The sequence below is a fragment of the Chiloscyllium plagiosum genome, unplaced genomic scaffold (assembly GCF_037043375.1).
Source record: "Chiloscyllium plagiosum isolate Xiang-an unplaced genomic scaffold, Cpla_swu_hap1 HiC_scaffold_6, whole genome shotgun sequence".
In the NCBI taxonomy this organism is placed as follows: Eukaryota; Metazoa; Chordata; class Chondrichthyes; order Orectolobiformes; family Hemiscylliidae; genus Chiloscyllium; species Chiloscyllium plagiosum.
Window position 1 is genome coordinate 133259114 of NW_028270144.1, and position 19411 is coordinate 133278524.

The 19411-nt window shown below is 51.0% G+C and overlaps 1 protein-coding gene across 9 annotated transcripts in view; it reads left to right on the forward strand.

Annotated features, from left to right (window-relative positions):
* The first annotated feature begins 1553 nt into the window (after window positions 1-1553).
* LOC122550999 (tripartite motif-containing protein 2-like) overlaps window positions 1554-19411 on the forward strand; it is a 134824-nt gene continuing 116966 nt past the window's right edge. For 8 of the 9 annotated variants that reach the window (XM_087988533.1, XM_087988532.1, XM_087988537.1 and 5 more), the window contains exons 1-6: window positions 1554-1684; window positions 11257-11429; window positions 11604-11838; window positions 16594-16745; window positions 17157-17337; window positions 18656-19379. In XM_087988533.1, the coding sequence (XP_087844659.1) occupies window positions 11296-11429; window positions 11604-11838; window positions 16594-16745; window positions 17157-17337; window positions 18656-19379 (1426 nt within the window). In that variant the 5' untranslated portion in view covers window positions 1554-1684; window positions 11257-11295. Of the gene's footprint in view, window positions 1685-11256; window positions 11491-11603; window positions 11839-16593; window positions 16746-17156; window positions 17338-18655; window positions 19380-19411 lie in introns of those variants that run through there. The other variant, XM_087988536.1, reaches the window with a different exon arrangement.

A 19411-nucleotide genomic window follows, 5' to 3' on the forward strand; every position in this document is an offset into this window, starting at 1 on the left:
CGAGGGTGAGGGGGAGGGTGGGGGTGAGGGTGGGGGTGAGGGTGGGGGTGAGGGCGAGCGTGAGGTTGGGGGTGAGGGTGAGGGCGGGGGGTGAGGGTGGGGGCGAGGGTGAGGGCGGGGGTGAGGGTGGGGGCAAGGGTGAGGGTGGGGGTGAGGGGGGGTTGGGGGTGAGGGTGGGGGTGGGGGGGTTGGGGGTGAGGGTGGGGGTGAGGGGGGGTTGGGGGTGAGGGTGGGGGTGAGGGTGGGGGTGGGGGTAAGGGTGAGGGTGGGGGTGGGGGGGGTGAGGGGGTGAGGGTGGGGGTGGGGGTAAGGGTGAGGGTGGGGGTGGGGGGGGTTGGGGTGAGGGGGTTGGGGGTGAGGGGTGTGGGGGGGATTGGGGGTGAGAGTGGGGGGAGTGGGGTGAGGGTGGGGGTGAGGGGGGTGGGGGGGTTGGGGGTGAGGGTGGGGGGGTGAGGATAGGGGTGAGGGTGGGGGTGGGAGTGGGGGTGGGGATGAGGGTGAAGGGGGTGAGGGGGGGTGAGGGTGGGGGTGGGGGGGGTTGGGGGTGAGGGTGGGGGTGGGGGTAAGGGTGAGGGTGGTGGTGGGGGGGTTGGGGGTGAGGGGGGTGGGGGAGGGTTGGGGGTGAGGGTGGGGGTGGGGGGGGTTGGGGGTGAGGGGGGTGGGGGTAAGGGTGAGGGTGGGGGGGGTTGAGGGCGAGGGGGGTGAGGGTGGGGGGGATGGGGGGGTTGGGGGTGAGGTCGGGGGGGTGGGGGGGGTTGGGGGTGAGGGTGAAGGGGGTGAGGGTGGGGGTGAGGGTGGGGGTGAGGGGGGTGAGGGTGGGGGTGAGGGTGGGGGGGGTTGGGGGTGAGGGTGAGGGTGGGGGTGAGGGTGGGGGTGGGGGGGGGTTGGGGGTGAGGGTGAGGGTGGGGGTGAGGGTGGGGGTGAGGGTGAGGGTGGGGGTGGAGGGGGGGTTGGGGGTGAGGGTGAGGGTGGGGGTGAGGGTGGGGGTGAGGGTGGGGGTGAGGGTGGGGTTGGGGGTGAGGGTGGGGGTGAGGGTGGGGGTGAGGGTGAGGGTGAGGGTGGGGGTGGGGGGGGGTTGGGGGTGAGGGTGAGGGTGGGGGTGAGGGTGGGGGTGGGAGTGAGGGTGAGGGTGGGGGTGGGGGTGAAGGGGGTGAGGGTGGGGGGTGGGGGGGGTTGGGGGTGAGGGGGGTGGGGGTAAGGGTGAGGGTGGGGGGGTTGAGGGCGAGGGGGGTGAGGGTGGGGGGGATGGGGGGGTTGGGGGTGAGGTCGGGGGGGTGGGGGGGGTTGGGGGTGAGGGTGAAGGGGGTGAGGGTGGGGGGGTTGGGGGTGAGGGTGAGGGTGAGGGTGGGGGTGGGGGTGAGGGTGGGGGTTGGGGGTGAGGGTGAGGGTGGGGGTTGGGGGTGAGGGTGAGGGTGGGGGTTGGGGGTGAGGGTGAGGGTGAGGGTGGGGGTGAAGGGGGTGAGGGTGGGGGGGGGTTGGTGTCCGACTCTGTTGCTGCAGAGTGACGTCATTTGGAGGGCGGGGTTTCCCTTCCAGCCCCTGCTCCTGGTCCCGCCCCCACCCGCCCTTTTCCCTCCCTCCCCCTGACAGACACCCAGACACACACCCAGACAGAGAGACAGACAGACAGACAGAGAGAGAGAGAGTGTGTCCGGAGCCCGGGACAGGCATGAGCCGCTGCCGGGTAAGTGCTGCCTGTGGGCGGCTGCAGGCTCCGGGAAAAGGCGCTGCTCAAGGCGGGGCCTGCGGCGGCCAGTGGGACACAGGCGGCTCCGGGAGACCGCCCGCGCGACCCCCACCCCCCCTCACCCCGACCCCCACCCCCTCCCCGTCCCCCTCCCTCTCCCCGTCCCCCTCCCCGTCCCCCTCCCCGTCCCTCTCCCCGTCCCCCACCCTCACCACGACCCTCACCCCCTCCCCGTTCCCCCCTCCCCCTCCCCCCTCCCCCTCCCCCACCCTCACCCCGACCCTCACCCCCTCCCCGTCCCCCAACCCCTTCCCCGTCCACCACCCTCATCCCGACCCTCACCCTCTCTCTGTCCCACAGCCTCACCCTCCCTAAGTCCCCCACCCCCTCCCTTATCCCCAGCCCAACCCCTACACTCACCCCCTCCGCCATCCCAACCCTCACCCTGTCCCACAGCCTCACACTCACCCCCACCCTCACCGAGACAGGGCTGGAACCAGTGTGTGGGGATGGGCGAGGGTCGGGGGAGAGGAATGTGTGTGGGGATGGGGTGAGGGTGAGGGGGCGAGGATTGGGGGAGCGTGTGTACAGATGAGGTGAGGGTGAGGGGGGAGCGTGTGTGGGGATGGGGTGAGGGTGAGGGGGGAGCGTGTGTGGGGATGGGGTGAGGGTGAGGGGGGAGCGTGTGTGGGGATGGGGTGAGGGTGAGGGGGGAGCGTGTGTGGGGATGGGGCGAGGTCGGGGGGTGTGTGTGGGGATGGGGCGAGGTTGGGGGGCGTGTGTGGGGATGGGGCGAGGTTGGGGATGGGTTGAAGGCGAGGGTGAGGGTGGGGGGTGCGTGTGTGGGGATGGGGTGAGGGTGAGGGGGGTGCGAGGGTGGGGAGAGCATGTGTGCGGATGGGGCGATCGTGACGGGGGAGCGTGTCTGGGGATGGAGCGAGGGTGACGGGGTCGCTTGTGTGGGCATTGGGTGAGGGCGAAGGTTGGGGGGAGCATGTGTGCGGATGGGGCAAGGGTGAGGATGGCACTTGGGTGGGCATGGGGTGTGAGATGCGTATGGGTGCATAGGGCGTTGGGTTACTGACAGTGGTGAGAATTAAAGTTGGTGCTATCTGTGGGTGTGTTCACCTGCAGCCTCTTAGAAATCCCTGGGGTGGGGCAGGGGGAGCAATCTTCAAAATGCCAGCAACAGTATTATTTATTAATGATCATTAATATTTCTTAAAATTCCATCAGGAAATGCAAGTGGGTTTCTGTAAACTCACTGCCAGCTCCGAGCCCCTCTTGGTTGGACTCATGGCCCTTGATACATGACAGTGCGGCCCTCCCTCAGTTCTTGGCTGTAATGTTTTGTTGTGCACTAGGCCAGACCACTCAAAACATTCTTAAGCAGGCCCATCCCCACACACACCATAACTTTGCAATTTGTTTTGTTAAGTGTACAGTAAAAATTACCCAGATTAAGTTAGCGACATTGACTACGAAGTTTAAAACAGACAAAAAATTTATTCACAGAATTACACAATGAAACATGAAGAACAGAATAAAGAACCTCTACAGAACTCAATCTATCCAACTAGACTAAGTAGCTGTTCCGAATATACACAACGGTCCCAATAAGCAAACCCCCTTTAAACACAGTATAAAAATGGATCAGATGCTTACAGGTTGAAGTTAGAAGGGCAGGAGAGAGAATTTCCACACAGCCCACTATTGAACTCCCAACCAGTTCTGGACTGAACTAAACTGCTCAGCTAGAGAGCTGATTACTCCCCTTTCATTCTACAGGTCCCTTCTAAAACATGGCCACTTTGACTTGAGGTCTCATCTGTTTACATATAAACAAAAGGACTCTCAAAATCCTTTTCATCTCTGTACCAAACCAGTCTGAGCGGAGCCCGGCCTGATTTATTACCCCTCTGAAAAAAATCAAGGACAGAGTTTCCCTGAGCCAAGGAACAGTATTTATCAGAAAAAGGACCAGCTTTGTGACAGTTTGGTGTGGCTGGTGACTGTGTCTTTACCAAGTTCGGTGTGTGTGTTGGTTGTTGGAGCTGGTAATTGTTGATGTTGGTTTGAGCAGGCATTGGGATCATATGAAAGCCCTTCTCTTTATTGAAAATTCTTCTCCTGAGCCCCCAACATCCCAAGGCCAAAGAGAGCAAGTAATCTCCACTCTCAACCATCTCTCAGTACTGACTCTCCCTCGGTGCTGGCCCTCCCTCGGTGCTGGCCCTCCCTCGGTGCTGGCCCTCCCTCGGTGCTGGCCCTCCTTCAGTGCTGACCCTCCGACAGTGCAGCGCTCCCTCAGTGCTGACCCTCCGACAGTGCAGCGCTCCCTCAGTGCTGACCCTCTGACAGAGTGGCCCCCCCTTCAGTGCTTGTTTCTAATGTTTGATGTGGCTGATGAATGTGTCTTTTCCAAATTCAATGTTGGGTATTGAAGCTGGTAATTGATGATGTCGATTTGAGCAGGCGTTGGGGCCATATGAAAGCTCAGCTGTTTCTTGAAAATTCTTGTCCGTGCTGACAACGAGGGAAAGTGGAGTGGAATACTGAGAATGGAATTTGATGCAACCTGGAAAACATAGCATCATTTTGGAAGTGCAGACAGAATACTGGGAAACTTGTGATGTGCAGCTTTATAGTTGGTGTCACAGTGGGATGGTCCCTCTGGAAAGGACCGAGAGGGGGGTTCTGCTTTTGGTCACCTGACACAGACTGCAAATGGCGATGGGGAGCTGGCCATAGCAATTTCTCCTCCAATTTGGGACACTCAAATCCATCTTCACAATAGCCCAGGAAAGTGTCTAGAAACTGGTTTCACCACCAACCACATCATCCCTGAAAACACGTTTGGGATGGCCTTCTGAATCTCTCTCCTTGTTCCCTCAGTCACAGATTAGGACTGTTGGATTGGGGAAAGTGTCAAAGGAGCTTTACTCTGTATCTAATCCAGTGCTGCCCCTGTCTTGGGAATGTTTAATGGGGACAGTGTAGAGGTGCCTTCACTCTGTATCTAACCTGTGTTTATAGATTCATACAGCACAGAAAAGGCCCATTGAGTCTGCACCAACGTAACTACCAGTAAGGATGCAGATAAAACCTAGAACATAACAGTGTAGTACAGGCCCTTTAGCCCTCAATGTTGCACCAATCTGTGGAACCAATCTGAAGCCCATCTAATCTACACTATTCCATTTTCATCCATATGTTTATCCAGTGACCATTTAAATGCCCTTAAAATTGGTGAGTCTACTACAGTTGCAGGTAGAGCGTTACAGGCCCCTATGACTCCCTGAGAAATGAAACTACTTTTGACACCTGTCTTACATCTATCATCCCTCAATTTAAAGCTATGTCCCCTTGTGCTAGCCATCACCGTCCTAAGAAAAAGGCTCTCACTCTCCACCCTGACTAACGTTCTGATTATCTTATATGTCTCAATTACGTCATCTCTCAATCTTCTTCTCTCTAAACGAAAACAGCCTCAAGTCCCTCAGCCTTTCCTCATAAGACCTGCCCCACCCGCCCCCAATACCAGGCAACAAGCCAGTAAATCTCCTCTGAACCCTTTCCAAAGCTTCCACATCCTTCCTATAATGCGGTGACCAGAACTGTACGCAATACTCTAAGTGTGGCTACGCCAGAGTTTTGTACAGCTACAGCATGACCTCGTGGATCTGAAACTCAATCCCTCTACCAATAAAAACTAACACACTGTATGCCTTCTTAACAACCCTATCAACCTTGATGACCACTTTCAGGGATCTGTGTACATGGACACCGAGATCTCTCTGCTCATCTGCGCTACCAAGAATCTTACCATTACCCCAGTACTCTGCATTCCTGTTGCTCCTTCCAAAGTGAATCACCTCACACTTTTCCGCATTAAACTCCATTTGCCACCTCTCAGTCCAGCTCTGCAGCTTATCTATGTCCCTCTGTAGCTGAAAATGTGTTGCTGGAGAAGCGCAGCAGGTCAGGCAGCATCCAGGGAACAGGAGAATTGACGTTTCGGGCATAAGCCCTTCTTCAGGCATAGTATTCTTTCCTGAAGAAGGGCTTATGCCCGAAACGTCGATTCTCCTGTTCCCTGGATGCTGCCTGACCTGCTGCACTTTTCCAGCAACACATTTTCAGCTCTGATCTCCAGCATCTGCAGACCTCACTTTCTCCTATGTCCCTCTGTCCTACAACATCCTTCTGCAGTATCCACAACTCCACTGACCTTTGTGGTATCTGCAAATTTACTAACCCATCCTTCTATGCCCACATCTAGGTCATTTATAAAAATGACAAATGGCAATGGTCCTCAAACAGAGGGCGGCACGGTGGCACAGTGGCACAGTGGTTAGCACTGCTGCCTCACTGCGCCTGAGACCCGGGTTCAATTCCCGCCTCAGGCGACTGACTGTGTGGAGTTTGCACGTTCTCCCCGTGTCTGCGTGGGTTTCCTCCGGGTGCTCCGGTCTCCTCCCACAGTCCAAAGATGTGCAGGGTCAGGTGAATTGGCCATGCTAAATTGCCCGTAGTGTTAGGTAAGGGGTAAATGTAGGGGTATGGGTGGGTTCGCTTCGGCGGGTCGGTGTGGACTTGTTGGGCCGAAGGGCCTGTTTCCACACTGTAATGTAATCTAATCTAATCTAATGTAATCTAATCTAATCAGATCCTTGTGGTACATCACTAGTAACTGAACTCCAGGATGAACATGTCCCAAGAACCACCACCCTCTGTCTTCTTTCAGCTAGCCAATTTTTGATTCAAGCCACTAAATCACCCTCAATCCCATCCCTCCATATTTTCTGCAATAGCCTATTCTGCAAACACCTTACTGAAATCCATATACACCACATCAACCACTTTACCCTCATCCACTTGTTTGGTCACCTTCTCAATAAGGTTTGTGAGGCATGACCTACCCTTCACAAAACTGTGTTGACTATCCTTAATCAACTTATTCCTTACTAGATGAGTATAAATCCTATCTCTTATAATCGTTTCCTACATTTTACCCACAACTAAAGTAAGGCACACTGGTCTATAATTACCAGGGTTGTCTTGACTCCCCTTCTTGAACAAGGAAACAACATTTGCTACCCTCCAGTCTTCTGGCACTATTCCTATAGACAATGATGACATAAAGATCAAAGCCAAAAGTTTGGTAGTCTCCTCCCAGGCTTCCCAGAGAATCCTAGGATAAATCCCATCTAGCCCAGGAAACATCTATTTTCACACTTTCCAGAATTACTAACAGCTCCTCCTTATCAACTTCAATCCTGTCTCGTCTAGTAGCCTGTATCTTAGTATTCCTTGACAACATTATCTTTTTCCTGTGTGAATACTGAAGAAAAATATTCATGTAGTGCCTCCCCTATCTTCTTGGGCTCCACGCATAACTTCCCACTACTATCCTAATTGACTCTGATCTTTCTCTAGTCATTCTTTTATTCCTGGTATACCTCTAGAAACCTTTAAGGTTTTCCTTGATCCTACCTGCCAAGGACTTCCACTGATCCCATTTCTTGCACTTGTCCCATAAATGGGAGTGTTATAATAGTTGAAGTACTTGTGTAATTATTTTTTAAAGTTTGTAAGCGTTCCAGTCTCAACTACCTTGCCAGGCTGTGCATTTCAGTCTCCCACCACCTGCTGAGTGGAAAAGGTTTTTTGCCAATACATTCTGAATCTTCTGCCCCTTAGCCTAAAGCAATTCTCCTTAATCCAGAGTGGGTGGCCACACGGCTGAAATGTCTGTCACGAGGGGACTTAATTTTAAGGTAATTGGAGGAAGGTTTAGGGGAGATGTCTTTACACAGAGAGTGGTGTGTGCGTGGTGAACTGCCAGCAGTGGTAGTAGAGTCAGATACATTAGGGATATTTCAGTGACACTTGGATAGACGCATGGAAGATAGTACAATGAAGGGTATGTAGTTTAGTCTGATCTTAGAGTAGGATAAAAGACTGGCATGACATTGATGGCCAAAGTGCTGTACTATGCTATATTGTTCTGTGTTTACAAGTCCTTTCTCATGTCACCTTTTTGCTCTTCCAGATTGCTTTCTTAAGTTCCCTGCTGCACTTCCTGTATTCCTGGAGGGCTGCAGCTGAATTGCTCCCCTTGGAGGTGCTTCTTCTTTATTCAGTCGTGAATTGTCCTCGACATCCAGGATTTTTTGAATGTATTGCTCTTACATTTCCCTCCACATGTTGAGGCTGTACTCTCCCCATTTCCTTTTTGAATGTCCCCCATTGGTCCACTGTAAACTTAGCTGCAGTCTACTGTGGTTGTATCCTGCTTTATTTTAATAAAAACTGCCTTCACCCAATCCAGAACCATCTTTTGCAGACCATCTTTTTCCTTGTCCAGAGTAAATTTGAACTGTTGACGTGTTGTGGTCGCTGTCACCTAAGTGTTCCTCCCATTGCCACATCGAATACTTGGCTGACTTTTTTCCCCAGCACCAGATCCAGCATTGCACCATCCTTTGTTGGCCCTTCTGTCTTGATACAAAAACTCCCCTGGAAATATTTCAAGAAATCTGCCCCTTCTAAATCCTTAACACTATGGCTATCCCAATTTATATTGGGAAAGTTGAAATCCCCTAGTAGATTTATCCAAATGAAGGATTTCAGATACAAGGAAAGATTAGAGAGATTGACCTTATTCTCCTTGGAGCAGAGAAGATCAAGAGGTGACCTTCTTGACGTGTTCAAAATTTTCACACCTTCCTCTGTCTTGCCTAAAGATCCTATACCCCGGAATGTTGAGGTGCCAGTTCAGCCCTTCCCTTAACCATGTTTCTATGATGGCAATAATATCATGTGTCAATCCACGCCATTAATTCATCAGTCTTACCTATTACACTCCTAGCATTAAAGTATCGGACCCTGTCCTGAGAATGGGGATGTTGTAGAAGGAGATTTGCTCTGTATCTAGCCCCTCACTGAACCTTCCTGGGAGTATTTGATGGGGTACAGTAGAGAGAGCTTTATTCTGTATCTAACCCGGTGTTGTCCCAATTCTTGGAGTATTTAGTGGGGGAGGCAGGAAAAAGGGAGTTTTAGTCCGTATCTAACCCTGTGCTATCCTGCATGTATTGAGCTGAATAGATTCTTGTTTGGCAGAAGGATAGAGGATTATCTGGGGATAGATGGGAATGTGGAGTCAAAAACACAAATCTGTCATAATCTTATAAATGGTAGTGCAAGTTCGAGGGGCTGCCTCTGATCTGTGGTTAACTCGAAAAGACTGTGTCCATTAAACAGAAGCATCTAGAGGCAAGTGGCCACTCACAGTCCTCTGAAATGCCATTCCCAGTGCAACCTCTGTGTTTTGCCAGGTGCAGTCTGCGAGATAGTGCGGGAGAGATTTCAAGCCAGCGTTTTGAACAACATTCACTATTTTGATCATGTCTGATGTTTCCATTTGCTTTGTTTAACTTCTCACTTTTCTCACCATACGTCTACTTCCTTTTGCCAGTTTTGCTTCCTTTGAGTTTGAGCGCCCTCTCACAGAGAGCTGATGATGAATTTGTACAAGACACTTGTTTGACCACAACTGCGGCATCATGTACAGTTTTGTGGGGGGTGCAGTTTCATTGGAATGGTTATGGTCTGGAATGCACTGTCTGAAAGTGTGGGGGAGGCAGATTCACTCAGTGTTATGAGGAGGCGTTATGTTCAGGCACCAAAGAGAATGTAGGAGAATGGCGTTGGGTGAGTTATTGTACAGAGAGTCAGCCGAGCTACAATAAGATCATAAGACATAGGAGTGGAAGTAAGGCCATTCGGCCCATTGAGTCCATTCCGCCATTCAATCGTGGCTGATGGGCATTTCAACTTCACTTACCAGCATTCTCCCCATAGCCCTAATTCCTTGTGAGATCAAACATTTATTAATCTCCACCTTGAAGACATCTACTGTGCTCTGTGGCAATGAATTCCACAGGCCCACCACTCTCTGGCTGAAGAAATGTCTCCTCATTTCCATACTAAATTGAGATAAATGAAAACATTACATTTGCTTTCTTAACCATGGACTCGACCTGCAAGTCAACCTTTACAGAATCCTGGACTAGCACTCCCAGATCCCTTCGTACTTTGACTTTATGAATTTTTTCACTGTTTAGAAAATAGTCTGTCCCTGTATTCTTTTTTTTTCCAAAGTGCAAGACCTCGCATTTGCTCATGTGAATTTCTAAATCTTTCTGCAGCCTCCCCACCTCCTCAATACTCCTTGCCTGTCTGCCTAACTTCGTATCATTGGCAAACTTCACAAGAATGCCCCAGTCCCTTCATCCAGGTCATTAATATATAAAGTGAACAGTTGCGGCCCCAACTCTGAACCCTGAGGGACACTACTTGTCACCAGCTGCCATTCTGAAAAAGAATCTTTTATCCCAGCTCTCTACCTTCTGTACTTCAGATAGCCAATCCCCAATCCATGCCAGTAGCTCACCTCAAACACCATGGGCCCTCACCTTACTCAGCAGACTCCTGTGAGGCACCTTATCAAAGGCCTTTTGGAAGTCAAGATAGATAACATCCACCGGGTTTCCCTGGTCTAACCTAGTTGTTACCTCTTCAAAGAATTCTAACAGGTTTGTCAGGCACGACTTCTCTTACTAAATCCATGCTGACTTGTTCAAATCTGACCCTGCACTTCCAAAAATTTAGAAATGTCATCCTAAATGATGGATTCTAGAATTTTACCTATAACCGAGGTTAGGCTAATCGGCCTATAATTTTCCATCTTTTGTCTTAATCCTTTCTTGAACAAGAGGGTTACAACAGTGATTTTCCAATCATCTGGGGCTTTCCCTGACTCCAGTGATTTTTGAAAGATTACACAATGGGCTGAATGGCCACCTCCTATGCTGGAATTGTTCTGTGGATCTACAGTGTGCTTTATTAAACTGTCCCTCCCCCTCTTCCCCTTCCTGTCTGTACGTCTCATTTCTCCCTCTGTCACTGTCTCTTCTCCTGTACCCTCACCCCCCCCCCCACACACACACTCTCCATTTCCACCACCACCATCTGTCTCTCCTTCCCTGTCTCTCTCTGCCTCTTCCCTCCTCTCTTCCCTCTCTCCCTCCCTCTCTCTGTCTCTCACTCTCCCTCTCTGTCTCTGTCTGTCTGTCTCTCTATCTCTGTCTTTCCCTCCCTCTCTCTCACTCACCCCCTCTCTTTCTCTTTCCCCCATCCCCATCTTTCACTCTCCTCCCTCCCTCTCTCTGTCTCTCACTCTCCATTTGTCTCTGACTCTCCTCCCCTCTGTCTCTCACTCCCCCCCCAGCTTTCTCTGTCTCTCACTCCCCCCTCACTCTTCTCCACTCCCCCACCCTCTGTCGTGCTCTCACTCACACACACTTCCCCCTGTCTGTCTCTCTCTCTCACTCCCCTCCCTTTCTATCACTCTCCCCCCTCTCTGTCTCTCACTCTTCCCATCTCTGTCTCACCCCCACTCTCTCTCACTCTTCCCCTCGTCCCCCTCTCTCACTATTCCTCATCTCCCCCTCCGGTCTCTCTCTCTTCCTGTCTCACTCTCTCTTCCTGTCTCTCTGTAGGTTACTCTTTCTCTGTGACGGTAGCTTCCTGGGGAGGTTATGATGGCGGGCTGTGACTCCATCAGTAGCCCAGTGGTGCGACAGATTGACAAGCAGTTTCTGGTCTGCAGTATTTGTCTTGATCGATACAACAACCCCAAGGTGTTGCCATGTTTGCACACATTCTGTGAGAGGTAAGAGCGAGGGGGCCTGATCTCCGTCACAGTCTGGGACTGGATGTGAGGATACCTCATGGTGAGCTGCACTGGATGTTATGTGTTGGCTGGTTGATGCGGGGGGAGCTGCCTTTGGGGGCTGGGACCCTACAGCTTTGCTCACCCGGATCCTTATTTTCTTTGCTCCCTCAGGTGCCTGCAGAATTACATCCCACCCCAGAGTCTGACCCTGTCATGCCCTGTCTGTCGTCAGACCTCGATCCTCCCTGAGAAAGGAGTGTCCGCTTTGCAGAATAATTTCTTCATCACCAACCTGATGGAGGTGCTGCAGGGCAATGCAGCCTGTAGCCAGGAACAAGCCTCTCTGAAGGAGACAGTCAGTGCAGTGTCCGGACACTCCCTGTCATGTCCCAACCATGAAGGCAAGGTCAGTGCCAAGAGTGACCGATTCAAGAAGGCATTGGGGCCTGGGAATGGGCTTGGAAACCAGGGAACAGGTATCAGAGGTCAGGAGTGTACGCTCAGGGCAGGGTGATCTGTGGTTTCGCTGGGTGTCGGGGTCAGGAGTCAGGAATAGCCACTGGGTGCAGAGATCAAGGGTGGGCACTGAGTGGGGGGGGGTCAGGGGGTCAGGAATGGGTATTGGGTGTGGGAGTTGAGAGTAAGGAATGGACACTGAGTGAGGCGTTCAGGGATCAGGAATGGACACTGGATCAGAAGTGGGCACCAGGTGAGAGGTTCAGAGGTCAGGAGTGGCCACATGGTGTGGGCATCAGGGTCAGAGGGCAAGCATTTGTGGGTGGGGTCTAAATTCATAGAATATAGAACGTTACAGCCCTTTCGGCCCTCGATGTTGCGCCGACCTGTAAAATCAATCTGATGCCCATCTAACCTACACTGTTCCATTATTATCCATATGTATGTCCAATGCCTATTTAAATGTCCTTAAAATTGGTGGATTTACTACTTTTGCAGGCAGTCTTGCCCCTCTACTGAGTAAAGAAACTACCTTTGACATCTGTCCTAAATCTACCGCCCCTCAATTTAAAGCTGTGTTCCCATCGTGTTAGCCTTCACCATCCGAGGAAAAAGGTTCTCACTGTCCACCCTATTTAACCCTCTGATTATCTTATACGTCTTCATTAAGTCACCTCTCAACCTTCTCCTCTCCAACAAAAACAGCCTCAGTTCCCTCAGCCTTTCCTGTTACGACCTTCCTTCCATACCATGTAACACCCTAGTAAGTCTCCTCTGAACCCTTTCCAAAGCTTCCACTTCCTTCCTATAATGCGGTGACCAGAACTGTATGTAATACTCTAGGTGCGGCCACACCAGTGTCTTATACAGCTGAAGCATAATCTCGTAGCTCCGAAACTCAATCCCCCTACCAATAAACGCCAACACACCATATGCCTTCTTAACAACTCTATCAACCTGGGTGGCAACTTTCAGGGACCCATGCACCTGGACACCGAAAACTCTCTGTTCAGCTACACTGCCAAGAATCTTACCATGAGCCAAGTACTCTGCATTCCTGTCACTTCTTCCGAAGTGAACTACCTCACATTTTTCTGCATTAATCTTCATTTGCCACTTCTCAGCCCAGCTTTGCATGTTATCTATGACCCTCAGCGCTGAAAATGTGTTGCTGGAAAAGCGCAGCAGGTCAGGCAGCATCCAGGGAACAGGAGAATCGACGTTTCGATACGTCGATTCTCCTGTTCCCTGGATGCTGCCTGACCTGCTGCGCTTTTCCAGCAACACATTTTCAGCTCTGATCTCCAGCATCTGCAGTCCTCACTTTCTCATCTATGACCCTCAGTAATGCACAAGATCCTTCGGCACTATCCACAACTCTGCCTACCTTAGTGTTATCTGCAAAATTTAATAACCCATCCCTCTATGCCCACATCCAGGTCATTTATAAAAATGAAAACAGCAGTGGCCCCAAAACAGATCCCTGTGGCATACCACTGGTAACTGAGCTCCAGGATGAACAGTTCCTATCAACCACCACCCTCTGTCTTCTTTCAGGTAGCCAATTTCTGATCCAAACCACTAAATCACCTTCAATCCTGAAACTCCGTATGAAACCTTATCAAACGCTTTACTGAAGTCCACATACACCCCATCAACTGCTTTACTTTCATCCACCAGTTTTGTCACCTTCTCTAAGAACTCAATAGTAAGGCATGACCTACCCTTCACAAAACGGTGTTGACTATCCCTAACCAAATTATTCCTTTCCAGATGATTATAAATCCTATCTGTTATAACCTTTTCCAATACCTTACACACAACCAAAGTAAGGCTCACTGGCCTGTAATTATCAAGGTTGTCTCTACTCCCCTTCTTATTGTCCTCCAGTCTTCTGGCACTACTCCTGTCGACAATGATGACATAAAGATCAAAGCCACTGGCTTCCCAGAGAATCAGAGGATGAATCCCATCCGGCCCAGGGGTCTTATCTATTTTGAGATCTTCCAAAATTGATAAAACCTCCTCTTTGTCAATCTCAATCCCATCTGTAGCCTGTATCTCTGTATTCTCACGAACAGTGCCCTTGTCCAATGTGAATACTGAGGAAAAATATTCATTAAGTGCTTCCCATGTGTCCTCAGGTCCTACACACAACTTCCCACTAGTATCTTTGATTGGCCCTAATCTTACTCTAGTCATTCCTTTATTCCCTAAGAAGGCCTTAGGGTTTTCCTTGATCCTATCCATCAATAACTTATCATGTCCCCTCCCCAGTCTTCTTAGTCCTCTCTTTAGATCTTTTCTGGCTAACTTATAACTCTCAAGCCCCCTAACTGAGCCTTCATGCCAATTCAAGACCATGGATTCTGTGGTGACCCAGAAGAAGTGATTAGAATCAATCATAAGGCAGCACACAGTCCACACATACAGAATACTCTGCCTTAAATCCTGATTTTAGCCCCAAACCTCTGGTGACCCCTGCACAACTAAATTCCATTAACTCACACCAGTCCTAGCTGGGGAAATTCCTGCTCAATCCCTCCCTATTTGCCCCTCTCATTTCCCCATTTCTCTCTAATCCCTGCCCCTCACCCCTCCCATTTCCCTGTCACCACTTCCCCTCTCCGCTCTACACCTCTGCCCCTCATCCAACTTCTTCATCCTCCCCCCAACCAGCTCCTATCTTCTGTCACACTTCATTCTCTGTGCTTGTCTCTTCGCCCCTCTGCACTCCCATTCTTGCTATCCTGGCCCTAACTTTCAGACTATGCCCCTGAATCCCCAATCAGAGGAAATTGTTTATCTACCCAGTTTTTTCCTGCTAATATCTTGAAGACTTTAATCAGATAACCCCTTAACCTTCTGAATTTGAGAGAAGCCAGTCCTAATTTGTATGATCTTACCTGGAGGGGTGCAGAGGGGATTCACTTGGATGTGGCCTGGTATGCAGCAGTTTAGAGTCACAGAGACGGGCTCTTTGCCCCATCATGTCCACACTCATCCAAAACAGCCACCTAACTATTCTAATCCCATTTCCCAGCACTTGGCCCACAGCTTTTGATGCCTTGGCATTGCAAATGCACACCCAAATACTTATGGAGTAATATAACATGGGAACAGACCCTTTGATCCAGCCAGACTTCAATGTTCTGAGGGTTTCTGCATCTCCCACCCTTACAGGCCGTGAGTTCCAGATTCTCACCTCCCTCTGGGTGAAAAAGTGTTTCCTCACATCCCTTCTAAACCTCCCAACCATCATTTATATTGACATCCCCTGGCATTGATCCCTCCACCAAGGGGAAAAGTTTCTTCCTGTCTACCCGACCTATACTCCTCATTATTTTATACATCATAATCATGTTCTCCTCAGTCACCTCTGTTGTAAGGAAAACAACTCCAATCTGTCCAATCTTTCTTCATCACCGAAAGTCTGCAGCCCAGGCAACATCCAGGTAAATCTCCCTCTGCATCCTCTCCAGTGCTATCACATCTCTCCTCTAATGTGGATCCCAGAAACACACAGTTAGGCTGTGGCCTAACCAATGTTTTATATAGGTCTAGCATAACCTCCCTTGTCTTAAATTCTGTGCCTCAACTAATAAAGGCCAGTATCCCATATGCCTTCTTAACCTCTTTATCCACGTGTCCTGATACCTTCAGGAATCAGTGGACACTCACACTAAGGACCCTCTGATCCTCGGTGCTTCCCAGGGTCCTATCGTTCACCTTGTATTCCCCTTCCTTGCTTGTCCTGCTACAACAATACAAGACACTAATTAGACCATAGCTGGATTGCTGTGATCAATTTTGGGTCCCTTACTGAAGAAAAGATAGACTGACCTTGGAGGCAATCCAGAGAAGGTTCCATCAGCTGACTCTGGGTATGAAGGGGCTGTCGTATGAGAGAGATTGAGTAGGTTGGGACTGTACTCATTGGAATTTAGAAGAATGAGAGGTGACTTTATTGAAACACACAAGATTGTCCAAGGTGTTGACAGAGTAGATGTGGAGTGGTAGGTTCCCCGTGTGGGAGAGTCTAAGACCAGAGGACAGCATCTCAGAGTGAGGATCAGAGGTGAGGGTGAATTTCTTCTGAGGGTAGCAGAGCTCTTTACTGCAGAGGACTGTTGAGGCTGGCTTGTTAAGTTTATTCAAGGCTGAGACCGACAGATTTTAATCAATAAGGCAATCAAGGAGTTTGGGGTAAACACAGGAAAGTGGAGTTGAGGGTTATCAGATCAACCATATAATCATTGAATGGCAGAGCACACTCGATGGGCTGAATGGCCAACTCCTGCTCCAATGTCTGATGGTCTTGTAGTCCTCCTTGCACAATCCTCCCTCCGCTGCCCCCTCCTATCGTGCTTCTTTTCCCTCGTTCTCTCCCCTCCCTGTCCCTTTCTACTCTATCTTCCCCCTTCTCTCTCTCTCCCCCCCGACACTCTTTACTCTTTCTCTCCCTTCCACCTTCACTCTTTCTCTGTCCCCTGCCCCCACCCCTCCATGCCTCCTTAATGTGAGCAATTGTTATAACTGGGAGTTGGGAGTGACTGTGTTATTAATGAGTGTTTCAGTGGAGCAGGTTTCACTGCTGCACATCAGAAGCCTGCCATGTCAAACTGAGCCAGAATGAAGCTGGCATCTCAGAATGAGGAGTCTGTCCGGTGCCAGCAGCCCCTCACTGTCTCACTCCTGTTTCTAGGGGATGGAGTTTTATTGTGGATCCTGTGAGACAGCGATGTGTGGGGAGTGTACGGAGACGGAGCACTGCGATCACCGCACTGTGCCACTCCGTGACGTTGTCGATCAGCACAAGGCCTCACTCCGGCTGCAGTTGGATGCCATCAAATCCCGGTGAGAGTCTCCACCACTCCCCCACCCCCTGGTATTCCCCTTATCCTGCCCCCCCTCTCCTCACTCCACCCCCTGCTCCCCAAGCCCTGCACTCCACAATGCCCAACCTCACACTCCCCCCCCCCCCCCCAAATCCTCACAATCCCCTCATTCCTCACACTCCCCCCATCCCCACACTCCCCCCTTCCATCTCTCCTTCCTCCGCTCCCCCAGCCATCATACCTCCCATCCTTCATTCCTCCCCTCCTCACTCCTCATCCTCCTTTCCCACTTCCTCCAACCTTATTTTCATCATCCCCTCTCCCCTCTTCCTCCAAGTCACTCCCTGATCCTGGTTCATGACCCCCCCCCCTCAGATTCCAGGCCTCATGATGCTCCCTTTCTCCCCCACCCCCTCCCCCTCCACCCCAGGTTGCCCCAGCTGAATGCCGCCATTGAGCTGGTTCATGGGATCTGCCGACAGCTGATTGCCAACAAGGACAGCGCGGTCACTGAGATTAGTGCCAGCTTTGAGGAGCTGCAGCAAGCTGTTCAGCTACGGAAGGCCTCGCTCATCTCAGACCTGGAGGGTCTGTGTAACAGTAAACAGAAGGTGAGGGGGCAGGAGGAACACAGTACTGTTTTTAAAGTTCCTCCGGCTGACATTGTTGGTTGTTGAAGTTCCCAGCAACAGCGCCCCATCCTGCACATGCTCCACGTTGAATGGAACATCTCCCATTTCATATTGTCCACCAGTTTGGAAAGCCTTTCCAAAACTTCAACCATGGAGGTTAATGCTGAGTCATCATGGTGTTTAATAGTTTAATGACTAGGGTTAATGGGTAAATGACCATGGAGGTCAATGGGTTAATGAATATGGTTAACAGGTTAATGACTATGATGAGAAAGTGAGGTCTGCAGATGCTGGAGATCAGAGCTGAAAATGTGTTGCTGGAACAGCGCAGCAGGTCAGGCAGCATCCAGGGAACAGGAGAATCGACGTTTCGGGCATAAGCCCTTCAGGAATGAGGAAAGTTTGTCCAGCAGGCTAAGATAAAAGGTAGGGAGGAGGGACTTGGGGGAGGGGCGTCGGAAATGTGATAGGTGGAAAGAGGTCAAGGTGAGGGTGATAGGTCAGACTGGGGTGGGAGCGGAGAGGTCAGGAAGAAGATTGCAGGTTAGGAAGGCGGTGCTGAGTTCGATGGATTTGACTGAGACAAGGTGGGGGGAGGGGAAATGAAGAAACTGGTGAAATCCGAGTTCATCCCTTGTGGTTGGAGGGTTCCTAGGCGGAAGATGAGGCGCTCTTCCTCCAACCGTCGTGTTGTTGTGGTCTGGCGATGGAGGAATCCAAAGACCTGCATATCCTTGGTGGAGTGGGAGGGGGAGTTGAAGTGTTGAGCCACAGGGTGGTTGGGTTGGTTGGTCCGGGTGACCCAGAGGTGTTCTCTGAAACGCTCCGCAAATAGGAGCGTTGCAGAGAACACCTCTGGGACACCCGGACCAACCAACCCAACCACCCTGTGGCTCAACACTTCAACTCCCCCTCCCACTCCACCAAGGATATGCAGGTCTTTGGATTCCTCCATCGCCAGACCACAACAACACGACGGTCAACAAGGGACAGGCATTGAATGCTGGCCCAACCCCAAGTGAATAAAAAAAGAAAGCTGTTTACCTGAGGTGAGGCATTGAAAATATCAGATCAATAAATCATTGATTGTTACAATCCGGGAGGAGCCAGTGAGTGGCAAGGGCTGACACCAGAATGACCCCCCCCTCTCCAGACAAAAACCCCAATTCATGAAAGCTAGTGGCCCCAAGCTAATGTTCCTTTGGTTGAGGTCTGTGCAGACATCCCACCCATATGCTCCATCTCCATGTATGTACCACACCCCTGCCTATGGCTGACTTTCTCCCCAATCTCTTAGGTTCTTGAGAAACAGTTGGAGTACCTGCTGCAGGGTCGGGAGAAAATCCGGAGCAGCTCAGAATTCACGGAGCAGGCCTTGAGTCACGGCACAGAGACAGAGGTGCTCCTGGTGAAAAAGCAGATGACGGAAACGTTGAGTGAGCTCGCTGCACAAGACTTTCCTCTCCAACCTCAGGAAAATGAGCACCTAGACCTGAGGGTGGAGACTGATGGGGTGAGGAAATCCATCCAGAATCTTGGAGTCCTGGTTACCACCAATGCTGTGGCACAGCAGACTGTAGCCACCGGAGAGGGCCTTCGGCATGCTGTGGTTGGCCAGCAGACCACAGTTACTATAACAACCAAGGATAAAGACGGAGAGCTTGTGAAGAGCGGTAACGCGATCCTGCAGGCAGAGATCATTGCTCCTGACGGCAGCTCCACTCAGGGCGAGATCGTGGACAATAGGAACGGCACGTATGAGCTCCTTTACACACTGAAGATGGAGGGCGACTTCACACTGTCTGTGACTCTGTATAATCAGCCTGTCAAAGGGAGTCCTTACCGAGTCCGAGCTACCAAACCCTCTGACTCCTCACATTCTCCTGAGGACGTCAAGCGCAGGGTCAAATCTCCAAGTGGTGGCCACATCCGTCAGAAAGCTGTCCGCCGTCCGGCCAGTATGTACGGCACTGGCAAAAAAAAGGACAATCCCATTGAAGATGAGCTGATTATCCGTGTGGGTGAGTTCCTCTTTCTTCTTTACTGGGATGTG